This window comes from Semicossyphus pulcher, unplaced genomic scaffold, assembly GCF_022749685.1.
Source record: "Semicossyphus pulcher isolate SPU_LCO1_2020_fin unplaced genomic scaffold, fSemPul1.0.p SCAF_10, whole genome shotgun sequence".
NCBI lineage: Eukaryota > Metazoa > Chordata > Actinopteri > Labriformes > Labridae > Semicossyphus > Semicossyphus pulcher.
In genome coordinates, this window is record NW_027211604.1 from 8,606,086 (window position 1) to 8,620,673 (window position 14,588).

Here is a 14,588-nt window from a genome sequence, read left to right on the forward strand (position 1 = left end):
ACTTATTACATTATTCTTGTGGGGTGTGGGTGATTCTATTGATTCTCTGTTTTTGAGTGTGTTACATCCCTGTTATATGAAAAGTGCTCTACAAAGAAAGTCTGATTGATTGATAAGCACAAGAAATAATCAGATTGTATAACAACCTTATCATTTACAAAGCTTCAGAATATGAGGATCTCTGTACTAATACAGCTTTAGTTTGGCTTGTGCAGGGAAGTTGGCTTCATAGATATGCAACGTTAAGTTCCTGATAATAATTAAGCAACATCTGGAGACATTTTCAGAATAAAACGTGCGACTTTTCGACTTAAGTGATGGAAAATGATTTCAGGTTGGTTCTTTTTAGGCAACAAAACTACACGGCTAGGCTTAGGAAAATCATCATGACTTTTGTTTGAATGAATGTAACTCACATATACGATTAAAATAACATACAGGTACCTCACGCAACCTTGTGCCTAACCTTGATCTGCTGCAACACGTGAATTTCTCTCAATGTGGGGTCAGTAGGATTTATCTTAACTTAAATGAAAAGGAAATGAACTTTCCAAACAAAGCCAACAAAGTATAGACACTCCTGGTCAAATATTACTCTAATACAAGTTAAAGTTGCTCAGTCAAATTATTACTCGAGTTAAAATACTGGAGTACGTGCTTTTAAAAATACTGCAGTATTCAAACTACTATTTAAAAACATATCAAAAAGTTATATTTTCACAATGCATGAGTGCAGTCAAGAATATATGGGTGTACATTCTGCTACATTCATTTTACTTAGAAAACATTATTCACACTTTTAAACTCACCTGCTACAGATTTCCAGATTTGCAGTGCATTGTGCGTGGTAAACAGCGCGAATATTTAAAACAATACGAGTCATTCTTCATTTCATAAACCTCAAACATGGACTGAAGACAAAGCCAGGGGTGCGCAGGTGGAGAATCGTCATCCTTCTCTGCCGTAGCCATCAGTACCACCACTAACTGAACGGCCTGATCTGAGTGACGTTTGCTCTACGTTCAACCATGGAGACGCGCGAGGCAACACCACTTAGACAAACCACACGCACAGCTACACAAACGCAGTTTACTGTCTTTTGGATTTTAGAGCAGAAAAGAAAATTCATCAGCTGACTTCAGAGCAAAAGTAGCGCGTAATGGGAACATTCATAGAAATGTAGCGGAGTCAAAAGTAAACTCAAGTAAAGTACAGATACTCAAAGAATGTACTTAAGTACAGTACTCAAGTACTCATAAATTAAACTTGTGACTGTCCAGCCCTATTGACTGACTATTTGTTTCAAAGGGGAAATTAACCCCCGTCTCCTGGACATGTTGGTTTGACTCGCAGACTTTTGCATCTTCATACTACATCATCTGACTTTGTGGCCACATCCAAACAATAAGCAAGATAAACGACACTAATGGGAAAACCTACACCTTTATTGTTTTGATGTGTGTTGGGCCACCGACCAAACCTCTGTGATTGATGACTTGGGAGTGAAAGTGCTTTCCACGGTTGAAAGTCTAAACTACAGGAAGTAAAATGAAGTACACTGAAGAGTACTCAACTCAGAGTAACAGTGCAGGCAATATAAGCCTAAGCATGATATCTCAGGGCAATGTGAGCAACATTTGGCAATGTTAGTGTTAAAATCATGCCTGAAGCTGCAGAGCGGCTTGAAAACATGAAGATATTTGGATGAATACATAATCTGTTGTCAAGATGCGGGCCAGAATTGATTTGACCAATCACATCACCTCCTTTTCTCTACGGTAAGAGCAGTGTGATATTCAGAAAAGTGCTTTGACTGTTTGATAATAGAGAAAAACAAAGCTGTTGACCTGGTCAGCGCAGGCAGTCGGGGCAGACAAGCAAGGAAAACTTGACACAAAAATTGCACCGTGCTGTTTGATCGCTATGACACTGCCCCGACCGCGTCTCTCCTCCTACTTCAGTTCAGTCGAGTTCACACAGACTCACAGAACACAGGTGCAGCTGGAGGAGAACCAGCAGCCTGCACACACGAGAAAAAATCCCTTTGCAGCATAAAGAGTCGGCATGTACTATATGCTGTCATGAAAATGGAGCTTTATGTGCTCGGCATGCTCATAGTGCTGCTTCAGCACAGAACTGAAAACACCTTGAATGGGACATGTCTGTCTGCTTGGCAGGTTATTTAAGCTGGGAGTTTATGTCAGGGTGGGAAGGGCATGAATGCATATGAGGGTACAGTTCAGGGACTGATGGTAATGTTTTTAAAATCAGGCCATTAAGTCCTGTTTGGCGGCCAAAGTACATTTTTTAGTGGCCAAAATATGGGTAATATAGAAAAGACGATTTAAAGCAACTTAACACAGACTTCTAACCCTAACCCTGAGTGTGACACTTCAATTAGTGAAAAGACTTAAACGAAATTAGATTTTTTTTTATAATCTATCCATCCATTATCTACGCTTACCCTGTTCAAGGTCACGGGGGGGCTGGAGCCGAGCCCAGCTGTCATTGGGCGAGAGGCGGGGTACACCCCGGACTGATCGCCAGTCAATCACAGGGCTGACACAGACAGACAACCTTTCACGCTCGCCCCCACACCTACAGGAAATTTAGAGTCACCAATGAAGCTAACGAGCATGTCTTTGGAGTGTGGGACGCAGCCGGAGTACCTGAAGAGAACCCAGGCATGCATGGGGAGAACACACTCCACACAGGAAGGCTCCCTATGTCCGAAGTAGTGAGGCGACAGCGCTAAACACTGCACCACCGTGCAGCCCTATAATTAACCTAATTATTTTAATTATATACTTTTTCTCAACAAATGACACATGGCGTCTAAAAGTGTCTTCATTCCATCCATCTGCACACTCTCACCTCTCTGCCTTTCTGAATTTTCCCTGAGTAAGGTATGAGTAAGAAAATGTGAATAACCTCCTCTGATCTGACGCGACAAAGTCAGAATTTAAAGTCAAAGCCTAAAAGAGTCGAGACAGAGTCAGTTACAGAGATAGTGTGAGCTAATTAATGGAGGTAAAAATATCAGATTTTTATCTTCTCAAAGCGCAAAAGCAACATCGCAGCTCTGGCTAACAGCGGCACAAATGCATCAACAAATGCATGAAACTGCGAGAATAGCGTCGTGTTGACGATGGCTCAAAGTAAGAGGATACAAGGAGGGCATTCGCGTCAATTCCTGATTGTAGGCCAAAATTTGCGAACCAAGGAATTTGATGGATATTTTTAAGTTAATTTCACCTGAAGGGAATTTTATACAAAGTCACTTATAGCTTTTTGCAGTAAGTAACTAAATAGAAAAACCTCAGACAAAAATCTCTGTAGAAATATGCAGCCGTTCTTGTTGTGAATATAAAGAGATGTTCATGTTTGTTCTGCGATTACGAGTTTATGTATTTTGCGTAGAGAGGGTGAACTGACAGCCCTCATCTCTTTTTAGGTCTAATCTTTCCTCCTCTCTGTGTGCACTCCTGAAGAAGCCTGAATGTCTGTGCTCCGGGCTTTGAGGAGAGAAAGCTGAGGACAGTTCCCCCGAGTCCGGACACCAAGGCCCCCGGGCCTCCACAGCTCATAAACAGATGTGTCCTTGTCCCCAGCCAAGCGCAGCCACTCAAGTGGCAAAGCAGGGGCCCAATAATTGTGAAGAATTGAAAGCTAAATATTGGCTTTATCTCCTCAGTAATAAAAGGGCCATGAAATTGATTTAATGCTGCAGCGCTTCTCTTGGGTGGCTTCTTACAGCGTGAGCACAAAACAATGAGCAGCAGCCATCTATTAATTAACCCACCTAATCCTGCAAAGTTAATCTCTCACCACAACTTTGCCCGCAACTAACTTCCAAGCCAGTGGGTCTATTGGGGGTGTCATGACAATGGCGGCGAGGGGAAGATAGATTCAGCACTTAGGAAAGGAAAGAGAGGAAGAAAAAGAGGGAGGAAGAGGTGCAGCATGAAACAGTGTTCTGCACAGCAGCCGTGGGGACACTGTAAGTGGAAATGCAGGGGTGCGTGGCCGTCATTAGCATAGCATCAGACCTGATTTGTGTTTTTTTGTGAAAAGAGGCGGAGAGTGTGGTTTGAGCTGTTGGAATCAGTTCCTGGCGTGGTGCGGCTGCAGTCGCATAAATGTGCCTGATTTTCATCGCCTCTTTTTTTCCTTTCCCCCCGTCACCACGCTGCCTGACTCCCTTATTCTATCCGGAGCTGTTAGATAGCCGAGCAGCCAAGTGGCATTTCTTCCTCTTCTTCACCTGCCTCCCAGTCGCAGCGTGATGGCACCTCACACCCCAACACACACACACTTGTGGTCATATTGTGTCGACAGAGTTGTGAATTACCTCCTTCTCAGCCGCCTGATGAAAAGCTATGTGTTTTTCTCTTTGGCTGCGGCTCATCTGACCCTTCCCCTCTCACCCTCCTCCCCTCCCTCCCTCCTCATCAGTCTTTTGTACGGCAGAATAGCGGTACAAGGCTCACTCGGAAAAATGGGTCACCCACTAGTGCTCCTCTCACCTCCACAGCATTCAAGAAATAATCCTCGGAGGTGTCCTGTGCCATTTTTGTAACGTCTAAAGCACAGTCGGTGCAGAACGTGGCCCAAAATATGGAAGAAAAACACACAAACGGCTGAAAAAGACCTCAAGAAAAGCTCCAATTGAGGGAATTCAGATATCTTCTTTTTTTTTTCTGTGAGTGAGGAAAGCATTTCCTGTGGAGATAATTTCAGGAGGCTGATTAGGCATAGACGGTGTTGAGCCCAGAGTGAGGAATCTCATCACTGCTAATGACATGCCATTCCTGTGCAGAGAGAGGAGCCCGGGCCCTGGGCATGGACTCGCCTCTGTCAGCCACCTCTAGCTACTGTGTTCATTAAGGCCAACATTGTAATTACAATTCACAGATACAGCGTTGGCTTAATTACACACTGATTATTAGGCTGATATTTGTTGCAATAATCAGGCCCTAAAGAAGAAGTGGATTTATATTTGCATGGTCTTATTAGTCTATCATAAAGTGACAATTTGGACCGATTTATGAATGCTTACAAAGACTTTGAAAGCTTTAAAAATCTCTGCGTCGGAGTGCTTAGTCTCGATGTTTACATAAGAAGGAACAAGCACAAGAGACTTGTTCAGTGTTCACATAAGCTAACAGATTGAAGTCTCCTTTGAAAGACAAATCATTCAACAGATGTCTCCATCTGATTGTGGGGAGTGTGTGTTTTTTCTCCCACTGTATATCTTCTACCTTGAATAGCTCCAACAATAAAACGGGGTATGCTTTCTGTCCTGCATTACAGCGGCTGATTCTGACTCCATAGAAAGGCGCAGTAATTGGGAGCACTCCCGAACAAAATGCAGGGGCGGTCCCCAGAGGAAGGGCTATTATGGCCGTGTCTATGCAGCTCAGATGTGGCTGTAATCTTTCATCCAAAGCATGTGACATAAACACCCCCCAGAGCCGAGTCCTTTCACTAATATAATCAGGGACTTGGTGAATTGAGTAAGTCAGTTTACTCACAGTTGTATAGATGAATAAGAATCTGCACCTTTTCAGTCTGACATGACATGAAAGGAACATGTAGACAAAATACATTCAAAGTGCTTTTGATAGTAAATATTCCAATATGATCACTTTAATGTAAGGTGTAATTTGATGTTTGCCTCATGATGATACATTGAAGCTACACTTATTTCAGTTATTTTTATTTGAATATAATCACCAGTTTGTTGCTCATGGCTCTCTCGTGTTGCTGTTTCTGCTTGTGAAATAGTTTTGAATATCAAAGTGAGATCAGTAAGAGTCAGATTCACGTCACAAGCATTCACGTCACAAGCAGCTTTATTAGACAGGTAGGTGTATATATACTGAGCTAGACATACTATTATATACAGGCCTAAAATTATATGTTCAAAATAACAATCAAATACAACAATAACACTTAAAGACAGTAAGACAGTAGTGCCATGTTTAAGAGCGCAAAGGATGCTGAAATAAATATGATAAAATAGGTGTCATGAGGTCAGGGCAGATGGCTTTTCACCGTGAGTCTGGTTCTGCTCGAGGTTTCTGCATGTTAAAAGGAAGTTTTTCATTGTTACACTGTTGCCATATGTTTGCTTATGGTGGATTAATGTTGGGTCACTCTTTATGATATAACAAACAGTCCAGTCTAGATCTGCTCTATAGCCTATGTGAAGTGTCATGAGAAAGGTAGATGGGTTTGACAGTATTTACAGCGTACAGTGTGCATAGAGTCACCTTAAATGCAGTGATAATATACATAAATGGCCCCTTTAAAAAGTCGAAATGTAATGTTAACCTTTTTCTGTTATTTGTTTCAAAACTTTTTGGGGCTTTTATCTTGAAGGCGGGTTTTCAATTTACTTGCCGCAAAACTGGATATTAAAAAAAAATGGCGATAGGTAGGCCTACGCATTTATGGCGTGCTAGGCTATGGAAAACCCTCATTATCCTCTCTCTGCACTAGTGTTGGGAATCACGGCTCTTTGAAGGGAACCGGATCTTATGGCTCCGTTCCTTTCCGAGAGCCGTTCATCGTTCTTTGGTCAAACTCACGAACGTGCCTGTAATATATTATCCCGTGTCAACACACATGCATATTTAAAATTCTGTGCTCTTACAATTTAAAAGGAAACAGCAGAATAATGTAGGAACAATTAATCAATTTCGCCGATAATTTATGATACAGCTCTGTATGACTACAGAGACGTCAACAAAAAACAAACTTGCCAGAGGGTTATAATGTTGCTCGTCGTCGGCTCTATGTTGTGGTGACATGATTCCGCTGCTCGTGACCTCGTATAGTGGAGTTGCAGTTGAAAAAAGCTGCCTGTGGTAATTTGGCATAAAAGGGAGTGGATCTAGGGAAGTGAAATTTGGGCACGACTATAAAAAGTACGGCTCTCACCTACGACTCGGTTCGCACGAAGAGCCGTTCAAAAGAATCGGATCGTTCGCGAACGTCACAACACTACTCTGCTCGATGAAGCAGCTAGGTACAAGGTGTTCAAGCTTTTACGGTGTGTTTGTGGACGTTTCACTAACCGTCAGTCAGAGTCCATTGCTCTAGCTAGGGATGCTACAATATTAACACGATCAAAACGAGCTGTATTCAAACAATGAGAATGAATAATATGATTTACAGGCACAGAGGATCTTTATGTCACTGGGTTATTGTGAGCCCTCGTCTCTGACGGCTACAGTTTTATCCCGTACAGGAGCTCAGCGCTGGTGTCACCATGCTCCCGTAGCTCTGGGGCGAAACTCATCCATGTGCAGGAAGTGATGTACGTGTGTATGTGTGTGTATGTGCCTGCAGGCTTCCCAGCGACAGCATACGGACCGGTGGCGGCAGCGGCGGTAGCAGCAGCGCGTGGCTCAGGTAGGGGGGCCCGTGGAAGAGGCGGCTACTTGGCGTACCCACAGAGCACAGGGCCAGGTAAACGCTCTGTCCATGTTCTGTGTGGCTGCTGCTCTCTCCAACTTCTCCTGCTCTGCTTCTCCCCATAGACATAGTCCCCCGAGCCCCCCCACACACACTATTTGAGCTTAGACTGACGGCTACGCACACACATACAGAAGAGATTTTATCAGAGATCTCTCTCTATATAAATATGGTGCTTACACAGAAAAAACTGCTACTTTGATCTTACTCCAAAAAGATATTTTCCAGGAATTTTAACCCCTTAACACCTTAGTGCTTTGAGTCGGTAGAACTCAAACTGTAATATTAGATTTTAACAGTTTTATCATCCCTGTTTTTTGTGTGTACTGCATCAAAACCACATTGAACAATAAGTTAGCATTAACAATTCCCATTTTAACGAAAAAAATGACTTGAAATTAATAACATTAACACTCCACACCCTGTTAAAATGAGTAAGCTATTAAGTGAGCTATTTAAATTACTTAATTAAAATAATATAACTCATTATATTTGATTGCTTTTTGATGACTTCTCTAAAATGTGTTTTAAACTGGGTAATAAAGCTGAAAATTATTTAGGACACAAACAAGCTTCATGTTAGAGCCCTTTTCTGATTTATTAAGCCAAATATCGTTTAATGTCCCGCACTAAGAGGCCTTCTTATCTGACACAGTGGCCGTCTACACTGACAAGCTTGCAGGGATGTGAGACTCGAGCATTTTGTGGGCATTTTTTGATTGGCAGATGAGAGGCGATGCAAATTCAAACATGAGAACCAATCAAAAATCAGCATTTAGTTGCACATACATTTTTCCCATCACAGAAAATAGTATACGATAATATACGCAACAGAATTATTCTTCTATTCTACATAAAAGCTTTTATCAAAGAGGATATATAAGGATGTAACTCATTTCTAATCATCAGTATTATGATCTTGAACTTTTTTTCTGTTAGCTGTAACAGATTACAGCTTTATTTTTGTTTTTATTTGATTATGTAATGCCATTATATGTAACAACAACAGCACTGACACATGTTCTTATTGATCCAAATTGCCTATAATAACAAATTTCAAAATGACAAACCTCTGAAAAGAGACTCAATCATTAATAAGATGCAGCAAAATGTCCCTAAAACACAAACTTTAAACCCACACCATTAAAAGAAAAACAATTTTAGCTCCCTTTATTCCCCTCACACTGACACACACTGTAAAAGAGCCTCACTCGAGCTGTGTCGGCCCAACAGTCATGTTTGATTATCTAAACCAGGCTAATGTACTTAGTTTTATCCTCAGTGTTTCTCACAAAGAGTCTTTTGAAAGACTTCAAAGTTTGTAAGAAAAGGCCGAGTCATCGCTGAGATTCCCTCCATGAAGACGCTCATTGAGCTCTTAAAGCTCGCGTGGATATCACTCTCTGATGTTCCCTCACAATTAGACCACATATATCACTACTGTACTATAACTGAGGCAGTCACAGTTTGTGATGAAAGTATAAATGAAAGAGATGTGAGGTAATTGAATTCAGGTGATGATTCATTCCTTTAGTGTTGCAGGAGTAAAACAGGACTGCACAGAGTGCTCCCTCTTCAGATGTAGTTGAGACTGAGCCAGAGAGCGTATGACTCAACTCTACGGTCTTTTATGGCGGCAGTCTGTGTGAGCCATGAGATATATTTCTGTTATGATGCATTTTAGAGGATCATCTTAAAAGTAAATACATGTATGTAACATAACATATATATAGAAAATAAACAACTAAACATTATAAAAACGCTGCTGCAACTGAAATTGAAATAATGCACTTAAACCAATCATAAAATGATGCAGGTGTGAGTCCTGCTGTTGCAGCTAATGGCCAAAGAGCTACTTCACCTGCTAGCGCAAGCTAACAAAATACAATACACAGGCATTGTTTGTTTGTGCGCACTAGTCCATGGGATGTTACCTGAAGCATGAGCAAGGGAAAGATGGAGAACAAGTATAAATGCTGTGGTTGGGTTCTGCTACAGTCCAAGCAATACTCAGGGTGGGAAACGCACTCCTCTCAGGTACCAAAGAGTTTCCTCAACCTCTCTGTTTAATGGATACAAATACTCCTCACCTTGGACTCTTGAATCAATCTAAAGCTCATATATGTATAATAGCATACCTTAGTAGTTTTAGCTTTAGATCTTAGCTAATAAAGTGTGTTATGCTAATGTTCCTAATGTGCTAACGCATTCATGATAGCATTCTAGCTTGTAAATGTGCTATTAGCATCACAACTTTTACAGTTTGTACAGTTTTAAATGTACACACACATTTCTGTATCTTCTGAAGTATGAATATGTTTTCAGCCAGGTGGTGTAACTCTACAGTAACAAAATGTATCATATTCTCTGTGTTCACAAAGCCTAATTTAGTCTGTAGCCGGCAGCTCAGCCTGTGGTGTCACCTCTACTTGGTTTAAACTCTAAAATACTGCAATCCCTGTGAGACTCCATGCACAACTAACCCCAACAAAGAATCTGCACTGCCAGCAAAACAAGTTCAAACTGGTTCTGTCGGTGCAGGGTGGTGGTCATTGTAACTTTTGATTTTGTGGAGTTCCTTAACTCGACTTACAACAGTGTCATTAAAGGAAAGAATGATGATGAAATATTGACTCTTTTAAATTAGCTGTAATTTTAACACAAACAAAAGTATAATTTATTTTAGCTTTGTGCAGTGTACTCGGCTGTTTCTTAACGGAATTAACTGGTCCGATAATAGTGTAAAACCCATGTAGGAACATCTATCAACATGTCACATCCCTTCTGGATCACATGACACTCTTCAGCCACAGCAGCACCAGACCTGACACTAATGTTCCCCAAACAAGAGTCACATTTAATTCAAGGGGCCACTTCAAAAGGGGGCTGATGACATCCAAGCCAGATTTTGTGAATTCTAATTTCAATTTGACCTTCTTAATTATAATGTAGTCCACTTTACTCTCTAGACAGTAAAGCAGTCTTGAGGGGAATTTCCTGGAACAAACATCCAATTCAAATGGGGATATGTGCATGGTGTGAAATCTCTGCAGCTGATTTAAGGGCTCGTGGCATTAAAGAAGACATATGGTGAGACATGCTTTGCCTTAAATAAGATGCAAGAATCTCAACATAGATTACAGAAATGTAATACATTTTCCCCTTTAAATCTTGCATAAAATATATTGGTGAATAGAAATACTATACTATACTAGTAATACTAAAAGTATATAGTAATAAAGTAATAGTAATACTTGTGGATAGAAACATTTTGATTCTGCATAGCTATTTGAATACTAGAAGATTAGACATTTGTTCATTCAGTGATTTTCCAGCATATTGTGATCACCATCTATGCTACATTATCCCAGTTATAGTAACATTTAAAGTTATACTGTAAGTGCGACGGTGGATTGTCCCTTAAAGAAGTAGTAAGTGAGTAGAAAGCCTTTACCGTAAAATCCGGAATATAAGTAGCACCAGAATGTAAGACGCAGTCTGTTTTTGGGTGTATCCTAGAGGGAAAAAGGTTTTCTATAGTTATTTATTAATAGAAACGTGTATACAAGTTATTTCTGTTTTTTTAAGATTCTTTTTTTTTGCCTTTTTATGCCTTTATTTGAGGACAGTGGATAGATCCGGAAACAGGGGAAGAGAAAGTTGGGATGACGCTAGGCAAAGGGCAGAGGGCCGAGTTGAACCCGGGGCCGCCGCATTGAGGACGATAGCCTCTGTATATGGTCGCCGATTTAACCGCTAAGCCAAACCGGCACCCTATACAAGTTATTTCAACATTATTTCAATCTATTTTTATTTTAGCCTCCTGTTTTAGCAATGTCTCGAGTTTGCAAACCTGCTAGCTACCGGTGCTATACCTAGCGGTAGCAACGTTGATTGTTGTGAGGATGGCGGCTGCAATAGCGATCATGACGGTGCATGTCCGTGACGAAGCGTTAGCAACAGTCAAGTTGGTGTTTTCCTCACTTACAACAGCGAGGAAAACACACAAAACAGCACTGCGGCATATTGTAAATAGGAGACGTTGTAGCGGAGGTGTGACTTCACCACTTAACAACCGACAACTTTAGCTAGATTATAGCGCCATCGTCTGGGTAAAACGCCATAACACAATAAAATACTTCTCTCTGCATTTTATTCTGGTATATTGGTCACACAGGTATAAAGGACCCATGCCACTTTTTAGATGGAAAAAAAAAGTATTGAAAGTGCGTCTTATACATCGAATTTTACAGTAGGTAGTAAGTCACAGTATCAGGCAACCGCTTTACACTAAAGTCAATCAAATTTCTTTTCTACACAGTCTGCTTTTTAACTGTTGGTATGTGTGGTTGAATTGTCCTCACTTCCTAGAGTAAGATTCCTGTGAAACATCCACTGAGGCCCGTTCGGACTCAGAGGGTCGTAGGTATAGGGTCGCTTCATTTTAAAGTTAAAGCAATCTTACTAATGTCGTCCTTGGTAATTACAGCTCATTCTGCTATTGCGCCTGTCTGCTATGAAAATGAAAGATTCAAACACATGAGATTAACCAGTGCCTCTGTGTTAACATATCAGATTCCCAAAGACACCAGCTTACAATAAACACCTTTCCTTTAAAGCATAATTACAGCTCACCTTATTCCCAAGGAGACAAATAACTGCCACCAGATTTGCTCCAAAAACAAGAGTCTTAAACACCACATTGATTGACTTGTTAGCTTCATTTAGACATCCTGCTTTTTCCTCCCTTACAACTGTAGATCATTCAATAGCTGTCAATAACCGCTCCCCTGACTGCACACACAGCTTCCAGGCTGCAGAGCAAAGTGTCTCCTCTAATCATACAAACTATTAGAAGCTTGTTGGTGGAAATCTGATGTAATTCTGGCTCTGATGTCGTCTGGTTTGTGCAGTCACTCTATGATATAAAGTCTGTGCAGTGAAACCTGAAGATGCACACATCTCTGCACACAACAGCGACAGTTTTAGTGGCTGCTTGTGTGTGCGTAGTATCGACATTCGCAGACGCGCACATATACAAACACACGCTCCCACTTGTCCTCATTTGCACTTAATTCAAATCAACAGAGGGAACACTGGAAGCCAATCAGATGCTCTTTCTTTCACATCGGGCTATTTGATTTTTGCATGTTCAAAACAAACAATTTGCCCAACAATTGCAGCGAACGACGCAAAGAAGCAGGAATGTTGATTTGGGGTTAGCAGCAGCCAGGAAGCAAGAGACGTGATGGCAACCATTATGTACAGTTTAATTCTGACAGCTGCAAATGGAAGGGAGACGAGCAAATGACTATGAACAGGAGGTGAGGGGAGGGAGGGAGGGAGGGGCGGGGGGAGGAGAGTGGTAAACAGTGACATCATGGGCCTGTTTTAGAGTACTTAAACAGCCACGAGGCGATTTTAAGGGAAATATCACTCGGTGAATCTGTCAAAGAAAATCAAGAATAATTTCAAAATAAAAGAATTAAATCTGGATTATGGATGACATTTAAACTCATATAAGTCTGTGTTTTTACCCCTCTTATTGTGACTTATATTAACTGTTTTATTCTCTAGAGCGAATGCATCTCGATGACATAACGAGCGCAGTCCTTCATTCTGCGGTTTGTGGCTTTTTAACAGACTGAAAAACGATTTATGGATTATTTATGAGGCGTAATAACTAGATACACGAATTAATACATCCAGTGGTCTCTTCTCTCCTCACAGACGGATCAGAGGACACAGATTGTTTAGGCCTGACCTTCCTCCCCGTGTGTAATGTCTGGGGATGGTGCCACATCTCCGTCCAATCTTATGATTTAATTTGCAGCACGCTCAGCAATTCTCGTGATTTAAAAATCCGATGATAACCTTATTTTAGTGTAGATCAGGGTTTTTGTGTAAAAAAGAAAAAGCCTTATGGATGATGTCAGCGTAGATTCTTTGTGTTTTGACTCCACCTACAGTTCCTATAGAGCACCACATACTGTGTATTTTGACCCAGCTGGAGGGAAGCAGAGCAGGTGGGGTATCACAAAATTGGCACTCAAGTAAAAGCAAAACAAGATTAGCTTCTTAAACATCCCTCGACATGTCTTCAGTGAAATCATATTTCCACATTTTGTTATTCAGATGTGTTTCTTTAACAGAAACGTTCAGATATTTCCTCTGTGCGCGCTCTGAGGCTTGTTTGTCAGCGAGAGTGAGAACGCAGAAGACATTTTCTCTCCCTGACAGAGGGCACTTTCACCCGGCTCGCACAGCTCGGCAGACAAAATGACAGCATGCTGACTTCCCTCTCTGACAGACCTCTGCTGATGACAAGGTGTATTTTGGACTTCTCGCTGCGGCCTGCCACTTGCTGCAAACTATACCCTAGACGGAGCTGTAGTCGTGTTCCATAACAAGGAAAGTTAGTGAAGATGAGACTCTGCGGCGGCTTTCAAACTTTGCTCAGATGCCGTTACATGTATGTTAAGCTGTCTTTGAGCTCGCAGAGAAGATCTTATTGTGTGCTTACTGGAAAAGAATGCAGGTTAAAGGTTTCTAGACGAGATTCCTGTTTTAAAGGTCAAAAAAATCCGCGTTATCACAGTTGGAAAACAAATCCCTGAGTTTTCTTACTTCTCGGACAGGCGAGGCCTCATGTTTTATTTAGTAAATCCTCTATCAAAGGTGGTGCGAGTCCAGACTCTTTTTGAAGAGCTCCGTCTTCAGCCTGTACTTTACGATGGAGACTTGTTTCTGCTGCCCTGAACTCTCGCAGGAGCATGTTCCAGTACAAAAGAGCGAGAACAAGGACTCGTCTTCTTGATACATGTTTGTGAGGCTGTTTGAGAGACTGTGGCTGCAGGCGAGGAGAAGATCAGAGAGATCTGGCTGCTGCACAGTTTACCATCGCCCGGAGGTAGAAGGGCGCTGGACCATACAGGGGTTTTATAAGCTGGTAGCATGGACTTTAACCTGATTTACTATATGGTGCCTCTTTAGGGCAGACAAGCTATCTCTATTGGAGGGGCTGAACATCTGCATAGTAAAGCAGGAGGAGGAAATTGCTAATTTGGACATGACTAATGCATGCGCCATCACCTGGGCTGCCTTTT

At 41.5% G+C, this 14,588-nt stretch overlaps 1 protein-coding gene across 3 annotated transcripts in view; it reads left to right on the plus strand.

The window, feature by feature from the left end:
• Nucleotides 1-14,588, plus strand: part of LOC138595947 (RNA-binding protein Musashi homolog 2) — a 292,330-nt gene that overhangs the window by 255,324 nt on the left and 22,418 nt on the right. For 2 of the 3 annotated variants that reach the window (XM_069667486.1, XM_069667503.1), the window contains exon 11: nt 7,357-7,476. In XM_069667486.1, the coding sequence (XP_069523587.1) occupies nt 7,357-7,476 (120 nt within the window). The remainder of the gene's footprint in view (nt 1-7,356; nt 7,477-14,588) is intronic. The other variant, XM_069667495.1, reaches the window with a different exon arrangement.